Source organism: Prosopis cineraria, unplaced genomic scaffold (assembly GCF_029017545.1).
Source record: "Prosopis cineraria cultivar Desert tree isolate PC_DT_omini unplaced genomic scaffold, ASM2901754v1 PC13, whole genome shotgun sequence".
In the NCBI taxonomy this organism is placed as follows: Eukaryota; Viridiplantae; Streptophyta; class Magnoliopsida; order Fabales; family Fabaceae; genus Prosopis; species Prosopis cineraria.
The window spans coordinates 9,805,039-9,829,196 of record NW_026555344.1 but is presented as its reverse complement, the minus strand read 5'-3'; the positions used below and the strand labels follow the sequence as shown (position 1 = coordinate 9,829,196).

The following is a 24,158-nucleotide window of genomic DNA, read 5'->3' as shown; positions in this document are numbered from 1 at the left end:
TAAAAAAAAAACTTGCTCGAAAATATGTTTTCAATCATCCTTTTTGAAAAAAAAAAGTTAAAAGTTATTCTGAAAAACTAAAAAACTAGAACATCTTATAGATATATTATTACTTTTGTTTTACAAAACTAGAAAGCTGAGTTAATGCTTATAATTATAGGAATTAAATTGCATCAAATTAATATTCGGAGACTGAATTATAATTAAGTTAAAATTATAAAAATTAAATTATATAACAAATTAAAGTTTAAAAATTGTGTTATAATAAAATTAAAACTATAAAACTAAATAAATAAATTTTCCAAAAAATTATAAAATCCAACCGATTGACCTCATCCAAAATTCTTGAAGCGGCCCTCTAGTCAGACTAGGTAACCTGTGTTGGGTTTTAATATACGATTTCTATTAAGTGAGGCTTTTTCTACGTGTAATGTAATGACTCGACTCCTTTGAAACGTGTGGTCATGACTCATGCATTAATATAATGACATGTCTATATATAATGTCATTAAGCTTGCAAGAAACTAGAAAGAGACACTTGGTAACTACTTGTATATAAAGGAAAGCCATGCTGGCATTCGATACATGAATGAATCTAAGGAGTTTCAGAAAATTAAACAATGGAACTGAGGTTGTCTGTATTGTTGTTAGTGTGTTTTCTGGTTTTGGCACAAACACTTGGAATCAAATGTTGCCTGAGAGAAGAGAGAGAGAAGGACTGCTCAATATTAAGGCTTATTTTCTGAATTGCTACGAAATTGACACTCAGTGGCCTGGCGATTATTGTCGTCCTGAGTTCTGATCCACACAGTGATTTCTGTAAGTGGAATGGAATTTTGCCACGTGCCATCCCTCTTCTGTCGTCGTTCAATGCTTTTTCTTCAAGCTTTTAATTATGTAAGTGGAACCACATTGGCTGATGTCCCCGTGGGTTTTTCAATGTTCCAAACTGCAAAGACTTGACAAGCCTCAACTTCTCCCAAGGTCAACTCAGCACTTTGAAGAACACTCGAGGTATTAATTTATTGGCAAAATTAATTTACAAGTCTTTATAATTTCTTTTTAAATTTTGAATTAAATTTTTGTAGTTTATTTTATTTTCATCAAATCCTTATAGTTTAATCATTAGGTTTGTTAATATTAAAGGTTAAAATCCATAAATTTTTTCTTAAAAAAATAAAATTTAGAACTTTTATATTTTTATTAAAAGATTATATAACTCTAAAATAAATTACATAATTTTTTGGGTAAATGAGTAAATTGATTCTTAAATTATAGGTTCATAAACGTCTAAGATTTTGAACTCATTTCTTTTATATGTTTTCTTTTAACTTTTGAAAATAGTACAATGTAACTCTTATCATTTAAAAAAGTTAATTTGAACTATTAATTAATCAGAAAATAACTTTAAAAATTACAAAAAAGAACCAATTTTTTTTTTTTTAACTTTTAACCCCAGAACTAAATATGACAAGATGTGACTTCAATTCAAAGAGTGCTTATAAAAGCATTTATAGATTATCCATTGGCAAAATTTTTATATTAATAGTGAGATTTAAATCTACCTATAACTTTATGGGTTCACGTCAAATCCTTACTAACTAAACTAATCCTTGTTCACAAATGCTATATTAATTGTAAGTGTTGAAAATTCCTGTGTTCATAATCTTAAGTGCAAGTTTTTCATTTTGACTGACCGTGGAACAGCAGCCCATATGTATAAATGAACTCTTCAGCTTTAGTCAATGCAACAGAAGAGTCTGGGCACGGAGGTTCAATATCCACTCACTGAGATTTTTAGAAGGTCTTTGAAATTTTGTGACCTCATGCATGATGCATTAATGACTTTACTATTGTACCAATGACAAGAGATAACGTGAAAAAATGCATGAGACTCGTCACCTGTAGTTGTATATAAGAGGATGACATGCATATGATATGATGCATACAGAAAAAAAAAAATGGAAACGAGGTTGGTGATCTCGGTGGCATGTTTTCTGGTTTTGGCTCAAACGCTTGGAATCACATGTTGCGTGAGAGAAGAGAGGGAAGCATTAGTGAGTATTAAGGCTTATTTTCGTAACTACTCTGACAATGCCACTTTTGTAGACCGGAGATTATCGTTGTGGGTTAATGATCCAAACCGTGATTGCTGCACCTGGAATCGAGTCAGGTGCCATGCCTCTTCTGGTCGAGTTTCGAGGCTTTATCTGCAAGGTCTTAATTACAGGCCTCAAGAGCATATACCCATTGATTTCTCGTTGTTCCAAACCTTCAAAGACTTGACAAGCCTCAACTTATCCAAGGGTCGATTTGGCAGTTTGATGAACACTGAAGGTAGGTACAATCTCATCATCATTTTTTGGTAGATTATTAATTACAGTCTCATCTTTTGATAAAGTTAAGTTGTTAGTTTGATCTGATCATAGTATTTTCGAATTAATCTTTACATGATTCAAGTTATTTTATTGGACTTTGTTGTTATGAAGGCCCGGAATTACAGAAGATATTATTGCAAATAGAACACTCTTATTTGGACTACAAAGTTGATCCTTTACTAAATTAGAATAACATATAGGCTTTACATGTTTTTTTCTTTTTTTTGGGATACATACTTTGAGATATTTGAAATCGATGTTTGCAAGATCCAACAAATTGCTCAATATTGCAAATGCACCCCTGGGAGAGTTTCCTAACATGTACTGAGTTGACACATACTCCCTCCAGTCTTTATTATAGGGTACCTTCTATTTAGCCCTTAACATGAGGCACTTGAGGTTTTAATTACATTTTTTTTAATATTGCCCTCTCTTTAAACTTATTAATTAAAAAAGAGAATATAATGCATATTTGAAAAATCTTTTAAATAGAGATAAAATTAGAATCTTATTCTATTTTCAAGAAAAGTTTATAACTTAACCACCTTTTCTTGATTCCAATGAAGTAGTCAAAGGTATCTTATAATAAGGACCAGAGAAAGTAGATCTTAATGATTTCTATTGGTAGGCTTTAGGTTTTGTTTGGATAGTGAAGAAAATAGGAAGAAGGGAATACTAAGAAGGTTTCTCTCCTAGCATTTTCTCCTTATAATAGGCATTTTTCCTAATTTGAATCCAGATCAATCACTTACCAAATGGTTTGTCATTAATTAAAAAAGATGGTTGGTGTAGAGAAAGGAAGGAAAGAAGGAAGGAAGGAAGGAAGAGTTTATTTCAAGGAACTCATTGTGAACACCGTATTTTGTCCGGGCATTTTTTAAATTTAATAAATAAACAAAAAAAAAATATATAAAAAAATAATAAAATTTAATATTTTTTTAGGATTATATTTTAAAAATATAATAATTTAACAAAATAAAAAAAAAGGGGGTTGAATCTCAACCCATTGGTTCCAAAATCTCTCTACTCGGTCAGATATAGACAGGAGAAGGAAAAGCAAGAAGAACCAAGCATGCATAGAGCGCACACACACACCCAGACGCGACAGAACAAGAAGAAAAGAAGCAAAGCCCAGACGCAGCAGAGAAAGAAAGCAAAAGGAAGCATGTAAACATACAGCCACACAGAGAAAAACGCAGAAAGAGATTAGACGCATGCATGCACAGTAAAACAGAGCAGAAGGAGCAGCAAGCAACCAGCATACGTACATACACTTTCGGCCAGCAGAAAAAAGAAACAGAATGAGAAAATGCAGGACGCACGCAAGTGGAAGGATAAAAAAAGAGCAGACACAGAAACCAGAAAAAAAATAGAGGGGGGACGAGAAAAATTTCGGGAGGAGAGAAAAATGGAAAAAGAGATAGAGCTGAGAGCTTTTGAGCGAGAGACAGAGAGCGAGAAAGGACCGAGAGAGAAGAGAAACTGAAAAAACAGAGACGAGGAGAAGAGAGAAACAAAAGGAAGAAAACAGAGATGGAAAGAAGAGAACACGGCTGAACGAGAAACAGAGCAGAAAAGAAGAATGAGAGAGAGGGATTTCTGGAGGAGAGAGAGACAGAGAAGGAGAGTGAGAGAGCACAGCAGCTGGAACAAGGAACGAACGGAGACAGAGAGTCGAAGATGGAGAACGAGAGGTTTAAGCAAGGAAAAGACAGCGAGGAAAACTGGAGGAAGGAGGGAAGAAGAAGACCGAGGAAGAGAAGAGAGAGATCGAGAGAGGAGAGATTGAAAAAAAGAGAGCCAGAAACGCGAGAGAGAGACGGACGAGAAAGAGACCAAGAGAGGAGGAAACTGAAGCAAAAACAGAGTACAACAAAGAAAAAACAAAGAGACCGAAACTGGAAAGGGAGAGAGGAAGAAAAATAGAGCATAAGAACGAAGACCGAGAGTAGAGACACAGCAGAAGTTGGAGGATGACTAAATAGGGACTGGAACTGAGAGAGCAAGAAGAAGAACATGCATAAACAGTAGCATGTATGCACACGTTAGTTTGTGGACTGAACGAGATCACCATGTTCTTCTTCCCTCAGTCACACGAGTTCTGGATGTTTTACAAGCAGTAGAGAACCTGAAACACATTCAAAACTTGAGGTTGAGGTGATGAAAGCATCGTCTTGGGAGGAAGAAGAATGCAAGCCTAGAATCACAAGCTGCTCAGGTAATATTTAAATTATATCATCTCCCTTAATTCGGATTCATTGATGAACATATATTTATTGATAGATGTTAAGGGTGTGGACTGATCCAGATATGTTTAGGCACTACTCTAGATGTATGTTTAGGCATTTAAAAATTTGAGAATTAAATATTTTTTTTTATGTAGAATTTAGAACATACATGAGAGGTGTTTGACAAAAAAATAAAAAAGGAGAGCTTGTGAAAATATTGACAATTTGTGAGGTTGATTGGGGTTTGGAGTCGTATCTATCGTGGTTATGATCTTGCTAAAAGTTTATGCCAAATCTAATTTTTTTTTAGAATATATCCTCAAGTCAAAAGAATAACAAATTATCAAATTAATTTATTCTTTCCATTGCCTTTATTGCATAAATTGTTTAGCCAACTATAATATTATGCACCGATTGCAAATACAAATATTTTAGTTATCTATTTGTCGTGTGAGATTTTAAGAATCTCCGTAGGCATTAGAATGATTTTATACCGTGTAAATCAATAAGATTTCACAGGCATGAGGATCAATCTTATAATAAATATTTAAGTCTCATATGAGATTTTAAGAATCTTCGTAGAGACTTAAATTAATCACATTATCGGGTGGGATAATATATCCCCGTAGATATCGTGATTCTCAATTTGTATATATTACATAAACAAATTTTTGTAAATAAAATAATAAATGTTTTTATGATTTTAATTAATTAAATTAATAAATTTGAATTATAATCACATTTTCTAATTAGATCTTTTGGTCATGTGAGGTTTTTGAAACTCTGTAGACCTTTAAGATAATCGTACTACCGTGTAAGTCAATAAGACTTCACAGGTATAACGATTAAGATTTCTATAATAAAAAAAATATATATGTGTTATATAATTACACATTAAAATATATTCAAAGTGAATATTATTTAATCATTTTATCGTGTGAGACTTTGAATCTTTACAGATATTCAGGATAATCTCGTATCGTGCAAATCAATGAGGTTTCACAGATACGAGAGTAAAACTTATATGTTAATATGGGTTCTAAAGGCCCACCATTAAATTAACTCTCCTTTTATAATTCAAATTAATAATTTATTTAAGTCTCATGTGATGTTTCAAGAATCTCCGTAGAGACTTGAATTAATCACCTCATCGTGGGGATAATAAGTCCCTGCAGATGTAGTGATTATCAATTTCTATAATAAATAAATAATTTTTGTAAATAATCATATAATACACAATTTAGAAAAATTAATTAACCAAATTAATATGTTTAAATGGTAATCATATTTATCAATTATATCTTTTAGTCATGAGAGATTTTTGAATCTCTGTAGACTTATAAGATAATCGTATTATCGTATGAGTCGATAAGACTCTGCAGATATAACGATTAAGTTTTTAAAATACGTATAAATTATATATTAATATAATCACATTAAAAATTTAAATAAATTTAATTCCTTTATCGAGTGAGATCTTGGAATCTCCGCAGATATTTAGGATAATCATATTACCGTATAAGTTAATAAGGCTTTGCAGGTATGATGATTAAGAACCTTTAAAATATGTATATACACACTTAAAATATATTTTTTTAACACTTAAAATATACACAAGAATATAAATCAATAAATTAAATTGCCAAACTCTTTTATCGTGTGAGATTTTAGAATCTCCGCAGATATTTAGAGCAATTGCATTATCGTATGAACTAATTAGGTTCTGCAGGTACTGCGATTAAATCCTCAATCATAAAGAAAAATAATTTTAAACCATTTCCTTTCTTTATTCCAAAAATTCAAAAATGGAGAAAATAATTAAAATTAAATTACCTTTTGTAATTTAAAACACACATATCAAAATTTCAGAAATGGTTTTATTTGCAAAATGGTGAATTATTTCTAATTAATTTCTCTTCAAAAAATATTTTCATCAACAAACTTTTGAGCCCGAACTACGTGGACTTTGATCCCCATCACAGGGTACGTAGGCTTCAGAGTCAGATTCTGAGTCAAGTCCGTCCTCCCTCATAAATAAATAAACATTTCTCACTCAATTATCATCATTTTTATATCAAACACATGAATATAAAAGGGATAATTAAAATAATTTTAAAACTATATTAATAGAGCACAACAAACTTCAGGTAACCGTTCTCACGAACGGGTGTTGTGGGGTGCCTAACACCTTCCCCACACTCAACCGACTCTCGAACCTATTCTCTAATTTCGCAGATCACCCTTATCTTCCATTAATCAGTTTCCTGAGATTTACCTTAAAATCTTGGTGGCGACTCCTCGTTCGATCCAGTTCCCGCCGCGAAGGCCGGGACCTCCGCTCGCGCGCCGTTCGCGTCGCATTTTTTCAGGTGCGACAGTTGGCGACTCCACTGGGGACAGGTTAGAGAGTCAAGCCTATATAAGTTTGTTGTGCTCAAAATATAATATGATTTTTCTTTTTATTATCATTATCCCTTTTAATTTGTGTGGGCCTTTTTCCCCTCTTTTCTCTCTTCTCTCTCTTTTTATTTTTTTATAACATGTCTTAGGATAGATAACATGTGAAACAAATCCTAGGATAGAAGATCTTTATTTGTACATATATCTGTCTCTGTGTTTGACCTGATTAATAGTTGAAGATTGGGTAGCATATGGGAATAAGATAACATGCTTGCATGCTCTTGTCACACACTGTGCACTTACACAATTTGACACACACATATTTTGGGCCTTATACCCGGGTCTGTGAGCACTATAGTTAGTAGAGGTTAATAGTGGTTTCCCTGTGGAGTTTTTTTAAACTCTCGGAGGTTACCATGAATACCTCACCCAAGCTGTTACTTACTCAGTAAATTCGGTCCCTGTAGAGCTTATGTTCTCGGAGGGTCAAAATTACTAAGTAAGGTCTTCACCATGCGGTGAGGGCATCTTGGGAACCTTTTATCTATCAAGACTATAAATCTACCCTGGAGCTACACGTTTTAGATGAAAGCTAGTAGCCAACCATTTTAGCTCATACCTGATGATTATAAAGATAAACAGACTTAAGCTTCCTAAATAGGACACAAAATGAGAGCATGTTTTATTGCATCATTATCATCATAATGACATATCATTTGTGCATACTACCTTAAGGAAAACAGCTGTTGGGTACCTCATGCTAGAGCAGGTATTGAATGTCATTACACTAATCAATGGTAATGTGTCACAAGGATGGCACTAGCATTAAATAACTAAGCTTTGCCCATGGATCTTTGACCCCGGTGACTATAAATTCATAACATTGAAGAGTTGATGCATTTTGTCAGCTAATTCCTGTTAAACAACTTTTCTTGTTGTAGGGTAAAATAACACATTTTATTTTAAAAGTGAAACATTAGCCGTGTATTAGTTTTGACTGTTCATAGGCTAATTGTTAATTCTTTCTCCCTATAGTGCAATAAGCACTTGGAGGAGATTGGAAACTTCTCATTTCCAAATGATAAATTAAGCTTTATTTAACAAGAATTAGTTGACTCTTGTACATAAATGTCTAAAAACCAACTATCTTTTTTTTTTCTCTCCTTAAAAAAAAATAAATTATAAGGCTACTACTCTTATGACTTTAATCATGTAGGGATTTTAGTTCCTTGTAGGTTAATAGTCATTTCCATTTCCCTATGATGCAATAAGCACCTAGAGGAGATTGAAAATTTCTCATTTACCCAAATAACAAATAAAGCTTTGTTTAATAAAAATTAGTTGATTCTTGTGCATACATATCTGAACACTAACTACCCTTGATTTTTTTTTTCTTTCTCCCTTAAAAAACAAAACAATAACAAGTTATAAGGCTATTACTCTCATGACTTTAACCATGTAGGGATTTTAGTCCCTTGTAGGTTAATAGTTATTTTTCATTTCCCTATGATGCAATAAGCATATGGAGGAAGGGAAATTTTGTTGGCATAAATGAGGTAGCCTTGTAATCACTTTATAAAAAAAAAATAACAAATTATGAGGCTATCACTTTCATGACTTTAATCATGTAGGGATTTTGGTCCCTTATAGGTTAATAGTCATTTCCATTTCCCTATGATGCAATAAGCATATAGAGGAAAGGAAGTTTTATTTGGCATAAATGAGGTAGCCTTGTAATCATAAAGGCTTGTGGCACAAGTAAGCACACTTGCTTATTTAACCCTTGTTACTAATAAGACAATAGTGGAAATTATATTTGAAATTCTTCCAATTCAATCACAAATCCTACATCTCTGAGTGAGATTCAAAATTCTTTCAATTTGTCCCTTACACCAATACAAAGTTGTAAATAAATAAATTGATATATCTTTTCATTTTTGACCCCCCACTTGATTTCACAATAATCATCCATTAGAGCAAGGCCATACATAACAAACAAATACATTTGCATCCATGCATTTTCCTATCACATGCCATGATAAAAAGACTTTCAAAATTTTGAAATATTAGATTTTTGGGTCCTTTACATGGGAAGGTCATGGTCTCCTACCTTACTTGCCACAATGCTAGTCATTTTCTCACTCCTTGCCTATTGCCATTATCTCATCCATTCAAAGCACATCAACATTTCACAATATACTTTCATACCCTTGCCTTGACCGTCAAAAATGATATGGTAAGTGTGGATGCTAGCATTCACTTGGGGCACATAGTTTCCTGATCAAGTTGTGAGGTTAAAAAATAAAGAGGGGAGATAAAGAAATCAAGCCCAAATGTCACATTCATCAATAAGATCATTCACCATTGAAGAGAGAATTCAAAGATATTGTTTCTAACATGTCTTATCTTTATTACGTAATGTCTGTATGGTCAAACTCTATCACTGGAAATGACTTTGTTTAACTTTGTCAATGTTGGAATCATACTTTTCCATTTGACACCCCTGTTTGCTTCTTTTATCCCTTTGACTATCAAATTTCTCTTATCCCATCCATTACTCCCTTAACGTTTGGTATTCCCAATGAAAAATCACAATAGATATGGAAAAGATCAATTTGAGAAAAATGCCCTTACTTCATGAAAATATGAAGAAGAGTAAATGAACTGAAGAAAAAAAAGAGAAAAAAAATAAAGATAAAAAAAGACTGATTAGAGAGATAAGATAGCATGCTCCATTAACAAGTCAAAGATATGAGGCATTTTTTTTTCTTCTTTCTTAAATCTTGAAGGAGTTTTCCCTAGTCACCCATATTGAGCCAGGAGTAGTGTTTCTTTCATTCACCTGTTTACAAATATCACGGGGGTAGGGTACTCAAACATATGTTTATACTAAATTTTCAAATTCCAAGAGAGGATCAAGACTTTCTTTCACCCCATTGAAGCCTTTTTTTTTAACCCTTCAGATTTATCCATTCAGATAATTTCTTTCCATTTCTAAGCTCATGAAAGAAAAGCTCAAGAGCTAAGAATAAATATAGAAAAAAGAAAAATATACTCCTACTGATGAAAAAAAAAGAAAAAAAGAAGATTATTCCTCCCACTAGCATTCACTCATTGAATGGGACATGAAGGAAGAAAAAAAAGAAGAAGAAGAAGAAATAGAAAAGAATTTTTCTTCCTTTCCCAATGATAACTTCATAGAAGTGCCAAGTCTTGCAAGATCACATGTCAAAAAATTCCATTATGATTTTGCACCTCTGTTTAGACCATCACATCCTTTCCATTTTCAACCCACAATTTTATCCTATTCTGCTACATCACAATCCTTGAATATCCTCTCTTGTTAGGTGAATTTTAGCATAATTTTATGTTAGAGTAGAAGAAGAAAAAGGTTGAACGAAGAATTTACATAAGGGGCACAGAGCTTTTGAGCCAAATATCCTTTTATTTTATAAGCCGATTTACCCAAGCCACATTACAAACCCCATAAGTCCTCATTGAGATTTGACTTGTTGAATATAATCAGGGCAGTTTTCTTATTAGAGATCATTCCAAGATGCAGATTGTTGAAATTAGGGTAAGCTTATATCTCAATATAAGATCTTTTACTCAAAAATTGTGTCATTTTCAAAGGGACATACAAAACAAAGAGGGGACCCTCTTTTCAATTTCCATATTTATTCCCTTTTATCTCTATACTATCCAAAGACACATCATATAAAATTTGGATTCTTAATTTTACCATTCCATCACTTTCCACTTCACAGTTTGGCTTATCCACGTGATGCCTATCCTTCATACATTTCTTGCACCCAAATGGAGATGCCTCTAAATATTCCCAATATTCCATTGATTGGCCACTCCGTTTCATTTTCAAACACGGCCTTTTGTTTATGATGATTGTTTACATTGACATTGTTAAATAAAAATCAGTGCCAATTTCACTTATTGACTATACAAGCAGTGATGATAAAGATAGACAAGATGGAGCATCCATGTCCAACAAGCCTTTCATAGGGGCAAACAAGTTGCCTTGAAAATTCTCAATATGGGAGGAATAAACAGTTTTAAATATCTAAAAGTGTGACCCCTTAGTGTCCAATTCTTGTGGTAAAAGTTGTTAAGTCATTGACTTGCAATTTCATTGTGGAAACCAACAACTTTCCTATTGTAAATGACCAAGAGAACCCTAGCATTTTGCTAATTTCAAGTGTTGTTTCCCTCTTGTATCAAAATCCTGCAAACAAAAAGAAATACATTTTACAATTTCAAATGCATTAAGCATTCCATATCTTCACATGAATTGGAAAATTTCATCCTTCACATCAAAATGAGCCCCAATTTAGATTGGAGTAAATGAGGAGTTGAACTTTTTTTAAAAAAAAATAGTCAATCATGCATTACATATTTCACATAAAAATTGCCACAATTTAGATTGGGGCAAATCAAAAGCAAATCATTCACTCTTCCATATCAATCATGGCATACATTGTATCAAAATTGCCACAATTTAAATTGGAGGCATGAAAAAGAAAGATTGAACTTTTCATAAAAAAAATCATGCATTATCCATTCATTACATGTTTAACATGAAAATTTGCCTCCATTTAGATTGGGACAAATAGAAAAAAAATCATGCATCACGCATTATCCATTCATTACATGCTTAACATGAAAATTTGCCTCCATTTAGATTGGGGCAAATAAAAAAAAATCATGCATTACGCATTATCTATCCATCACATACTTAACATAGAAATTTGCCTTCACTTAGATTAGGGCAAATAAAAAAAATCATGCATTACATATCACCTCATTGCATGCATTGCCACAGAAAATATGCCCTATTTAGATTGGGGCAAACCAAAAACTTGCAAAACCCAAGGAAATAAGAGAAGAATTAACAAAACTCACCTTTGAGTTTCTCATATTTTTCCTGTGAGATGAAACCTATTCTCACACTTTTAAAGCCCTGTAACGGCAGGCACCCCAAAGCCCTGTCATGGCAGGCACCTCAAAGCCCAGTATCGGCTGGCACAATTCTTTAAAAGTCCTGTCACGACAGGCACCCCAAAGCCCAGTACCAGCTGGCACGATTCTTTAAAGCCCTGTAACGGCAGGCACCTTTAAAAGCCCTGTCACGTCAGGCAACCAAAAGCCCAGTATCGGCTGGCACGATTCTTTAAAGCCCTGTAACGGCAGGCACCCTAAAGTCCTGTCACGGCAGGCACCTCAAAGCCCAGTATCGACTGGCACGATTCTTTAAAGCCCTGTAATGGCAGGCACCCCAAAGCCCTGTCACGACAGGCACCTCAAAGCCCAGTACCGGCTGGCACGATTCTTTAAAGCCCTGTAACGGCAGGCACCTCAAAGCCCAGTACCGGCTGGCACGATTCTTTAAAGCCCTGTAACGGCAGGCACCCCAAAGCCCTGTCACGGTAGGCAACCCAAAAGCCCTGTAACGGCAGGCACCCTTAAAGCCCTGTAACGGTAGGCACCCCAAAGCACAGTACCGGCTGGCATGATTCTTTAAAGCCCTGTAACGGCAGGCACCATAAAGCCCTGTCACGGCAGGCACCCAAAAGCCCTGTAACGGCAGGCACCCTTAAAGCCCTGTAACGGCAAGCACCCCAAAGCCCAGTACTAGTTGGCATGATTCTTTAAAGCCCTGTAACGGCAGGCACCCCAAAGTCCTGTTACGGCAGGCACCCTAAAGTCCAGTACCGGCTGGCACGATTCTTTAAAGCCCTGTAACGGCAGGCACCCCAAAGCCCTGTCACGGCAGGCAACCTAAAAGCCCTGTAACGGCAGGCACCCTTAAAGCCCTGTAACGGCAGGCACCCTTAAAGCCCTGTACGGGCTGGCACGATTCTTTAAAGCCCTGTAACGGTAGGCACCCCAAAGCCCAATACCGGCTGGCACGATTCTTTAAAAGCCCTGTAACGGCAGGCACCCCAAAGCCCAGTACCGCTTGGCACAATTCTTTAAACGCCCTGTCACGGCAGGCACCCCAAAGCCCAGTACCGGCTGGCACAATTCTTTAAAAGCCTCGTCACGGCAAACATCCACCAGGTCCTTTGGAACATAGGCAAATCATCTCCATTGATGTTTTGTTTTGTTTATTTCCTAAATCACATTTCATTTTAAACCTTTTGTTTTATTTTGTTTTGTTTTGTTCTGTTTTGTTTTGTTTTTGTTTAGTTGTAGGTACCTAAGAGTCTTGCCCTTCCAAACAAAATACATGTTTCTCTCTTCATTCATTTTTAAGATAAAAATATCATCTTATGAAATTTTCACTTAGAAATCAAATGAAGAGGGGGCAACTAGTCAACATATATTTTGTTTGGATCGTTGTTATTTGGTTATTTTCATTTGCATCACAAAAACATCAAGAAATAAAAAAATTCATCATTTTACAGTGTTCGTTATCCTATAGTCTTGCATTCTTTTATGTTATTTGGTTATTTTCATTTGCATCACATTGCTCAAAAAAAATAAAAAAAAATCATTTTATTGTCTTGCATTGTGTTTGGATCTTTGTCAATTGATCATTTTCTTTTGCATCACATCATCTCATCACATTACTAAAACAAAAAAAAATCATGTCATTGTGTTAGTTAAGCAATAGTCTGGCATTTAATTATATCTTGTCGTGTCAAGGGCAATTAGGTCTTTTCATAGGTATTGCATGGCCGGCCAAAATACATGTTCTGTCTTTACTTGTCACTTATGTAAGAATTCAAAAGCACACTTTTTCATATACTTACATAAGAAACAAGTAAAGAGGGGCAACTGTGAACACCGTATTTTGTCCGGGCATTTTTTAAATTTAATAAATAAACAAAAAAAAATATATAAAAAATAATAAAATTTAATATTTTTTTAGGATTATATTTTAAAAATATAATAATTTAACAAAATAAAAAAAAAGGGGGTTGAATCTCAACCCATTGGTTCCAAAATCTCTCTACTCGGTCAGATATAGACAGGAGAAGGAAAAGCAAGAAGAACCATGCATGCATAGAGCACACACACACACGCAGACGCGACAGAACAAGAAGAAAAGAAGCAAAGCCCAGACGCAGCAGAGAAAGAAAGCAAAAGGAAGCACGTAAACATACAGCCACACAGAGAAAAACGCAGAAAGAGATTAGACGCATGCATGCACAGTAAAACAGAGCAGAAGGAGCAGCAAGCAACCAGCATACGTACATACACTTTCGGCCAGTAGAAAAAAGAAACAGAATGAGAAAATGCAGGACGCACGCAAGTGGAAGGATAAAAAAAGAGCAGACACAGAAACCAGAAAAAAAAACAGAGGGGGGACGAGAAAAATTTCGGGAGGAGAGAAAAATGGAAAAAGAGAGAGAGCTGAGAGCTTTTGAGCGAGAGACAGAGAGCGAGAAAGGATCGAGAGAGAAGAGAAACTGAAAAAATAGAGACGAGGAGAAGAGAGAAACAAAAGGAAGAAAACAGAGACGGAAAGAAGAGAACACGGCTGAACGAGAAACAGAGCAGAAAAGAAGAATGAGAGAGAGGGATTTCTGGAGGAGAGACAGACAGAGAAGGAGAGTGAGAGAGCACAGCAGCTGGAACAAGGAACGAACGGAGACAGAGAGTCGAAGATGGAGAACGAGAGGTTTAAGCAAGGAAAAGACAGCGAGGAAAACTGGAGGAAGGAGGGAAGAAGAAGACCGAGGAAGAGAAGAGAGAGATCGAGAGAGGAGAGACTGAAAAAAAGAGAGCCAGAAATACGAGAGAGAGATGGACGAGAAAGAGACCAAGAGAGGAGGAAACTGAAGCAAAAACAGAGTACAACAAAGAAAAAACAAAGAGACCGAAACTGGAAAGGGAGAGAGGAAGAAAAATAGAGCATAAGAACGGAGACCGAGAGTAGAGACAGAGCAGAAGTTGGAGGATGACTAAATAGGGACTGGAACTGAGAGAGCAAGAAGAAGAACATGCATAAACAGTAGCATGTATGCACACGTTAGTTTGTGGACTGAACGAGATCACCATGTTCTTCTTCCCTCAGTCACACGAGTTCTGGATGTTTTACAAGCAGTAGAGAACCTGAAACACATTCAAAACTTGAGGTTGAGGTGATGAAAGCGTCGTCTTGGGAGGAAGAAGAATGCAAGCCTAGAATCACAAGCTGCTCAGGTAATATTTAAATTATATCATCTCCCTTAATTCGGATTCATTGATGAACATATATTTATTGATAGATGTTAAGGGTGTGGACTGATCCAGATATGTTTAGGCACTACTCTAGATGTATGTTTAGGCATTTAAAAATTTGAGAATTAAATTTTTTTTTTATGTAGAATTTAGAACATACATGAGAGGTGTTTGACAAAAAAATAAAAAAGGAGAGCTTGTGAAAATATTGACAATTTGTGAGGTTGATTGGGGTTTGGAGTCGTATCTATCGTGGTTATGATCTTGCTAAAAGTTTATGCCAAATCTAATTTTTTTTTAGAATATATCCTCAAGTCAAAAGAATAACAAATTATCAAATTAATTTATTCTTTCCATTGCCTTTATTGCATAAATTGTTTAGCCAACTATAATATTATGCACCGATTGCAAATACAAATATTTTGGTTATCTATTTGTCGTGTGAGATTTTAAGAATCTCCGTAGGCATTAGAATGATTTTATACCGTGTAAATCAATAAGATTTCACAGGCATGAGGATCAATCTTATAATAAATATTTAAGTCTCATGTGAGATTTTAAGAATCTTCGTAGAGACTTAAATTAATCACATTATCGGGTGGGATAATATATCCCCGTAGATGTCGTGATTCTCAATTTGTATATATTACATAAACAAATTTTTGTAAATAAAATAATAAATGTTTTTATGATTTTAATTAATTAAATTAATAAATTTGAATTATAATCACATTTTCTAATTAGATCTTTTGGTCATGTGAGGTTTTTGAAACTCTGTAGACCTTTAAGATAATCGTACTATCGTGTAAGTCAATAAGACTTCGCAGGTATAACGATTAAGATTTCTATAATAAAAAAAATATATATGTGTTATATAATTACACATTAAAATATATTCAAAGTGAATATTATTTAATCATTTTATCGTGTGAGACTTTGAATCTTTACAGATATTCAGGATAATCTCGTATCGTGCAAATCAATGAGGTTTCACAGATACGAGAGTAAAACTTATATGTTAATATGGGTTCTAAAGGCCCACCATTAAATTAACTCTCCTTTTATAATTCAAATTAATAATTTATTTAAGTCTCATGTGATGTTTCAAGAATCTCCGTAGAGACTTGAATTAATCACCTCATCGTGGGGATAATAAGTCCCTGCAGATGTAGTGATTATCAATTTCTATAATAAATAAATAATTTTTGTAAATAATCATATAATACACAATTTAGAAAAATTAATTAACCAAATTAATATGTTTAAATGGTAATCATATTTATCAATTATATCTTTTAGTCATGAGAGATTTTTGAATCTCTGTAGACTTATAAGATAATCGTATTATCGTATGAGTCGATAAGACTCTGCAGATATAACGATTAAGTTTTTAAAATACGTATAAATTATATATTAATATAATCACATTAAAAATTTAAATAAATTTAATTCCTTTATCGAGTGAGATCTTGGAATCTCCGCAGATATTTAGGATAATCATATTACCGTATAAGTTAATAAGGCTTTGCAGGTATGATGATTAAGAACCTTTAAAATATGTATATACACACTTAAAATATATTTTTTTAACACTTAAAATATACACAAGAATATAAATCAATAAATTAAATTGCCAAACTCTTTTATCGTGTGAGATTTTAGAATCTCCGCAGATATTTAGAGCAATTGCATTATCGTATGAACTAATTAGGTTCTGCAGGTACTGCGATTAAATCCTCAATCATAAAGAAAAATAATTTTAAACCATTTCCTTTCTTTATTCCAAAAATTCAAAAATGGAGAAAATAATTAAAATTAAATTACCTTTTGTAATTTAAAACACACATATCAAAATTTCAGAAATGGTTTTATTTGCAAAATGGTGAATTATTTCTAATTAATTTCTCTTCAAAAAATATTTTCATCAACAAACTTTTGAGCCCGAACTACGTGGACTTTGATCCCCATCACAGGGTACGTAGGCCTCAGAGTCAGATTCTGAGTCAAGTCCGTCCTCCCTCATAAATAAATAAACATTTCTCACTCAATTATCATCATTTTTATATCAAACACATGAATATAAAAGGGATAATTAAAATAATTTTAAAACCATATTAATAGAGCACAACAAACTTCAGGTAACCGTTCTCACGAACGGGTGTTGTGGGGTGCCTAACACCTTCCCCACACTCAACCGACTCCCGAACCTATTCTCTAATTTCGCAGATCACCCTTATCTTCCATTAATCGGTTTCCTAAGATTTACCTCAAAATCTTGGTGGCGACTCCTCGTTCGATCCAGTTCCCGCTGCGAAGGCCGGGACCTCCGCTCGCGCGCCGTCCGCGTCGCATTTTTTCAGGTGCGACACTCATGAAAGTAATGTGTATCAGCAACAATCAATGATATTTACAATGAGACTAAAATTTGCATTTCACTTCATCGCTATGCAGGTTTAGCTAATCTAAGCAACTTGGAAGTCCTTGTACTGAAAAACAATCACCTTGTGGGATCTCTGCCATTTCAAGGTAAGCTAGTGTTCTCATATTCATCCTTGAATATAGTTTTGATCTTCTACTTCACTTATATTTGACTATTTTTGGCCATAGGTATATGTAAACTGAAGAAGATACGTGTGCTGGATTTTAGTGAAAATTATTTCAAAGGTTCATTGCACAAGTGCCTGGCCAACTTGACATCTCTTCAAGCACTTGATCTCTCAGGTAATTACCTAACAGAGGAAATACCAGCATCCGCAATAGCTAGCCTCTCATCTCTTGAGTACTTTTCTGCTATGAATAACTATTTCAAGGGGTTATTCCCTTTGAGTTCATTCACCAATAATACTAAGCTTAAGGTATTAGCGCTTCAAATGCATACCAATGAGTTTCAAGTGGACACCGAAATTGAAATTGTTCAAAAAGTCCCTTTATTTCAATTGGAAGTTCTGCATCTGGCAAATTGCAAAGTAAATGCACCTAGTGGAACCTTCCCCTCCTTTCTCTTGTACCAACATGACTTGCACTATCTTGATCTCTCAAATAACGATTTGGTTGGGGTGTTCCCAAACTGGTTGATTCTCAACAATACAAAGCTCAGGTCTTTGATTTTGCGTCACAACAAGTTCATAGGACCTTCTGATCTGCCAACCTACACAGATCAAGCTCCTCATCCCTTGATTAATTTGCAGCTATCCGACAACAAAATCGAGGGTAAACTTCCCACAAATTTTGGTCTAATGTTTCCAAATTTGGAGTTTCTAAATTTGTCAAGAAACAGACTCGACGGTGGCATTCCTCCATCAGTTGGCAACATGTCAAAATTGTTTGCTTTGGACTTGAGAAGAAACAAAATTTCTGGTGAAATTCCTGTGTCTTTGTGGGCAGGTTGTGCTTCACTAGAGTTTTTGATCTTATCACAAAATAACTTACATGGGAAATTAGTTATTTCACACTTGAACTCTTCCTCTCTGCGATGGTTATTCTTAGACAACAACTTCCCCAATGGAACGCTAGGACGTGAAATTCTTGAGCTCCCAAATCTTGAGGCGTTAGATATTTCTAATAACAGTTTCTGGGGCATGGTTCCTAAGTTCATCACTAACTCCTCATCTTTGAGAGTGATAAGCCTATCAACAAATAATTTGAATGGTACACTACCGAGAGAATTTTGCAAACTTGACCTTTGGCATTTGCACCTCTCTCAAAATAACTTCTCAGGTTTGATACCAGCTTGCTATTTGAATATAGAAGGGTTGTCATCTCTTCATCTACAAGGCAATGGTCTAATAGGTTCCATTCCTGAATTATGGAGATCAAGTAGCTATCTGTTGGCACTTGATTTGAGGGATAATAACTTGGACGGAGTTATTCCAGATTGGATTGTGAGGATGAAGTGGTTGAGGGCTCTTCTACTTGGCGGTAATAAGCTACATGGCCAAATTCCTGACCAATTGTGCCACCTAAGGAGAATGAGCATTTTAGACTTGTCACGTAATAACTTCACAGCAAATATTCCTTCTTGTTTCTACAATGTCTCATTTGGAGCAAGGAAATATAGAGCTTATGAATATGTCGTGTCATTGTTTTCCTCAGATTCCTTGTATCAGTATAATCATCTACATCTTCAACTATTTTTTAAACAAAATTGGTATTTTATGAAAGCAAGAGGCAGTGGACTTGAAGTAGAATTTCACACAAAGAATTCTCTGTTCCTATATAGAGGTGACATTTTAGGGTTCATGTCTGGAATAGATTTGTCAAGCAATCAGTTAACCGGGAAAATCCCTCAGGAGATGGGATATCTGGATTCCCTTCATGCATTGAACTTATCTCATAATCATTTGAATGGATCTATTCCGAAAAGTTTCCACAACCTTGCAGCCATGGAGAGCTTAGACCTTTCATACAACAACTTAGATGGAGAAATCCCTATTCAGTTACTGGACTTGAACTTCTTGGGCATATTCAATGTGTCTTACAATAATTTGTCAGGTAGAGTGCCTAGCGGTGGACAGTTTTCAACCTTTGGCAATTGCAGCTTTATAGGCAACCAGTATCTCATTCTAAACAATAGCAATAGAGGTACCATTGCACATGTACCAACACTACCAAATCCTCTCAACGATGACACGAAGGAAGATGAATCTGTCATAGATTTTACTTCCTTTATTTGGAGTTTTTCTGCATGCTATGTCACGGTGTTACTTATTTTGGCAACAGTTCTTTGGATGAACCCAAACTGGCGAAGATTTTGGTTTTGCTTTATTGAAACCTGCCTGTATAGTTGTTTATATCGGTACCTTCTGCAAGAACTGTAGACTTGTTGATTTGTGCTGTATGTGAATACATATGTCATTTCACCTAAAGCTATTTTGTTGCATTATTGGTGCATGTGATCTTTTATATATCCAGTAAATGGTACTAAAATCTACATGTAGCTGACATACATTGCAGCATAACCTTGGATCCGAGTACAATGAATGTAACTTCTATAATTTTTTTTTTCAAATTTGATGGTTTTAGCGTTTGAGCATGATTTTTAATCTAACCCATAAGATAGAAGTCAAATAGTTTGTCAAATGGATTTATTATCAAACTTGTCAACGAAATATTTGAAAAGATTACAAATGAAGTATTTTTTGAGTATTTCAACAAAACTCATCAACATATATATGAATAAAAATGCTATGACAATTTAAAATACATGATTAAGTCACAAACTTTGGTTTAAAAAGTTAACCAAAAGCAGATGTCTTTACCGATAGCTGAATTTTGCCGATCTCTTCCTCCCTAACATTTTCAATTTTTTCTTGCAACGCTAGTGTACCACTTTTAAACATGGCATTACAACATATAGCCTTTTAAACATGGTTTTAATTTCTTATTTTCATGCAGTACATGAATAAATATGAACTATTAAGGTAGTTCAAACTGTGAAATTTCCTTTCATGATGGCTAAGTGCATTATTGTGCAACACAAATGTTTGCCAGATTTTGTCAACACATATTGCCAAACAAAATATGATCTAAAAGATAGTTATAGATAACAAGTAATAGCTACTCACGATCACTCACCATCTTCATTCCACTTGTTTGGTCCAAACATGCTCTTGTATATGGAAAAGCTTTACCATTTTTGTGCAGAGGCTTTCCCATGCAATCATGCTTAGGTGGATAATGAAAACATGGCTCCATAGAGAAGTCTTGTACACACGGTGGATCTGGGATGTTTTCATCTACTAACTTGAGAAGAATCCATGGCTTCAAGCCTCCCAAACTTTGAGCTACATACCCAAAAGAAGATGTAGAGCTAGTCACCAATACATCACACAAACTAAGCAGATATATGTCAGTCAAAGCCTTTATATTGTGCATGTTGTCATCAAACTTTTGTTGCTCTTCATGACTTGGCTGATAAACTCCTACTATGTCCCCAGTAACAGTTGGTCTTGTCAAATACATAGTCATTAAACTCTCACCAAAATATGAATACAATGATGTTACCAGAACAGACTTTGTCTGGTTTTTCCATGGAGAAATCATTGAATCTCTCAGCTCTAGTTCAGGTAATACCTTATTCCTTATGGCGCATCTTAATATCTGATCCATTTTTACTTGATGTGCAGAGAGGTCAGGAAATGTTCTTATTTGGAGACCAATTCTCTGATCTTTCCCAGCCATGTATGCCTGACAGAATCTGCTGATTATTCCCCATACATGATTTGAAGGCAAAAATAGGTAGCGTCCCAAGTGGTGAAAAGCAGTGTCTCTTTCAGGGAACATTTTGCTTAATTCTTGACTGAAAGATGGAACTATGAAGAGAGAAGGCACAAAATATTGGTCTGAACTTAATATCAATAAGGGAACGTTGCTAAGAAGATCTTGACTATGATCACAGTGGAAAAACTTTTCAGGATTATCACTGGTATGCTGCAGATTAAGATGTAGAACCAATGGAGAAGAAACCTGCCTTGAACTGTTTTCTCTGTCCTTCTTTAACATGTTTTGATATGTTTCAAAGTGTCTTCGCCCATCTCTGAAAGAAAAATCATTTGGCAAAATCCATGATGAATTAGGAAATGGTTCACAAAATAGGCCTGTCATTTCATCCCTAAAATCCACCATTAGAACTCGATCTGTGAGGAGAGCATATAAGAATGCTGAAGCCATGCTCACCATTCTGTTCCCCAAACCATTAACTGGTGTCCAGACCATGTACTTACACAATGTAGAAGAATGTCCCTTGTTCCTAGGCCTTATCAGCTCTTTCATGGTTTTGTTGTAATGTCTTGTATGAGGTCCACACCTTTTATGAAGATCTTCATATTTTCGAAGTTTGGTTATCAGATAACGAGAAGGTTTGTACAGTGAAGCCTTACGAAACAAGTAGGACTGAAACCTGCTTAAGCATGATATTTTATCAGACCCAGAAACTATAAGTCCATCAAGAAGAAGCTTGTCAGTTGTGGTATGGTTTCTGGTAAGTGGGGATGAATCTTTTGCTGAGTTTGTGAATGAAAAGTTTTTTGAAACTGCAGGTTTGTAAGAGAAGATTTTGATAAGTTATATGGAAGAAGTACATTTTACAGCAAGTTGAGGAAAGATTCTTAGATACTGTGTTTACAGAACTGAAATATCAAGCTAACTACAAAGACTCGTGGGGGCATGCATGATTGAAAGTTTAACTAAGTTGACTTGACATATCTTGTATTTTTTTTAATAATCTGAATTTATCTAGAAATCATAACAAACCAAGAGAATTGCCTAGTTCACATGATTTATCTTTGACCGTAAAAATGCATTTGAATGTTTGTTTGAAACAAGTGTGTGTGTGAATGTTTGTGTGTAAAAAGAAACTTGAGATTATTGTAGCTTCAGGAACAACATGTCAAAATCAAAGACTCCTTTGTAATGCATGAGAATGTATTCAGTTGAACTTAAAACGTGACTGAAACTAATGAAGATGTTAAACTTTACTCAAACTAGCTTAATTCATTATATTCTTTTTGCTTGGTATTTGAATACGGGGCCTCCCGGACAAAATTTGTTAGTCAATTCATCATATTCTAATTACATATACCCTGTTCTTAATGTAGTCAAAAAAATTTTGAAAATTTAATATTGCTTAAGTAAAGAGAAAGAAAGATAGAGAGGGATGGACCCCACTTCTCTCCATGTGGGTCCCACAAAGATGGAGTTGACCCCATGTTCCTTCCCTTCCTTTACATTTTAGAAGATTTAAATGCGGCTACTAATTCTTTTTCATTTATTTTCCATAAAGAAAAGGTAAAAAAATATTGATGAACAAATGGAGGAATCAACCAAACTAATCTACATACCCACAGAACCAGAACTATGAATGGGAAGAACAAATGTAAGCTAAGAAAATATACGAAATTACCTGCTTCTGAATTTGCAATAACATGAACTTTTGATCTCAAGTTCTTTTGTGTCAAGTTTTGGCACCTCCCTTCAAATGCCTTGTCTTTAGTAAATCTCTCAAAATAGTTAATAATTGAGAAAATATACTAAAGTGGAGAAAAATATGCGAAATTACCTGCTTCTGAATCTGCAATAGCCTTAACTGTTGATCCCAAGTTCTTGTGTGTCAAGTTTTGGCCTCTCCCTTCACATGTCTTGTCTTTAGCAAAGCTCTCAAAATGGTCAAAATTTGAGAAAATATGCAAAATTACCTGCTTCTGAATCTCCAATAACTTGCACTGTTGGCCCTAAGTTCTTATGTGTCAAATTTTGGCCTCCCCCTTCAAAACGCCTTGTCTTTAGTAAAGCTCAAAAAATGGTAAAGAATTTGAGAAAATGTGCAAAATTACCTGCTTCTGAATCTCTATTAACCTGAACTGTTGATCCCAAGTTCTGGCCTCCTCCTTCAAATGCCTGTTCTTTAGAAACGCTCTCAAAATGATCAAAAATTGAGTGTTTATAACTTACTCCACATAGTATAAGGAAAGTTGTACATAGAACAACCAATGATATTCTATATCTGTCAGAAACCAGTCCCATCCTCTCCACTGTGACTTCAATGGAATTCATCATCTTCTGAAATGCTTCACCTTTTGTTCTTAGTGATTAGAACCTTTGTTTAGGACAAAAAGATGAATCCATCATGAGTATTACCAGAACATGGAAATACAAATACTGAATTATAATACGGTAAAGGAATAAATATTAATTTTATTTAATACGTTACATAGAGCTTTGAGAAAATTGTATGACTTTTTCTTAACCACAGAAACGTTACTTGTGTTTGGTTTCCAGATATAACTGAAAGACAGCTCATGCGTGTATAAGCCAGCAAATAATGCCAGAGGGCATTTTTGTCAAGATGAGTTGGATTCAGATGAATGTATTATTTTATTGTTCATTCTAAATATTACTGCAAACAACAATTAATAATACAAATCAGAATTAATCAATTATTTGTGAGGAATTAGTGTTTAGTCTATTTGCAAGC

The 24,158-nt window shown here is 34.7% G+C and overlaps 2 protein-coding genes across 2 annotated transcripts; one reads left to right on the top strand and one right to left on the bottom strand.

Moving 5' to 3' along the window:
- Positions 1–1,957: 1,957 nt before the first annotated feature.
- Positions 1,958–20,867, top strand: LOC129290583 (receptor-like protein 1). Its single transcript, XM_054927388.1, has 3 exons — positions 1,958–2,337; positions 17,639–17,713; positions 17,795–20,867. The coding sequence occupies exons 1-3, from the start codon at positions 1,962–1,964 to the stop codon at positions 20,002–20,004; spliced, it is 2,661 nt and encodes an 886-aa protein (XP_054783363.1). The 5' UTR covers positions 1,958–1,961; the 3' UTR covers positions 20,005–20,867.
- LOC129289878 (probable fucosyltransferase 8) lies at positions 20,646–23,740 on the bottom strand. The gene is made up of 3 exons (XM_054926639.1): positions 23,518–23,740; positions 23,244–23,327; positions 20,646–22,218 (listed from the first exon to the last, which is right to left on the bottom strand). The coding sequence occupies exons 1-3, from the start codon at positions 23,738–23,740 to the stop codon at positions 20,744–20,746; spliced, it is 1,782 nt and encodes a 593-aa protein (XP_054782614.1). The 3' UTR covers positions 20,646–20,743.
- Positions 23,741–24,158: the final 418 nt, after the last annotated feature.

Coding starts and splice junctions, on each gene's coding strand:
- LOC129290583 (XM_054927388.1), top strand. CDS start 1,962: ATGGAAACGAGGTTGGTGATCTCGGTGGCATGTTTTCTGGTTTTGGCT. Junction 2,338..17,638: donor CAGTTTGATGAACACTGAAG/GTAGGTACAATC, acceptor ATCGCTATGCAG/GTTTAGCTAATCTAAGCAAC. Junction 17,714..17,794: donor GGGATCTCTGCCATTTCAAG/GTAAGCTAGTGT, acceptor TTTTGGCCATAG/GTATATGTAAACTGAAGAAG.
- LOC129289878 (XM_054926639.1), bottom strand. CDS start 23,740: ATGATGAATTCCATTGAAGTCACAGTGGAGAGGATGGGACTGGTTTCT. Junction 23,328..23,517: donor TAATAGAGATTCAGAAGCAG/GTAATTTTGCAC, acceptor GCTTTGCTAAAG/ACAAGACATGTGAAGGGAGA. Junction 22,219..23,243: donor TATTGCAGATTCAGAAGCAG/GTAATTTCGCAT, acceptor ACAAACCTGCAG/TTTCAAAAAACTTTTCATTC.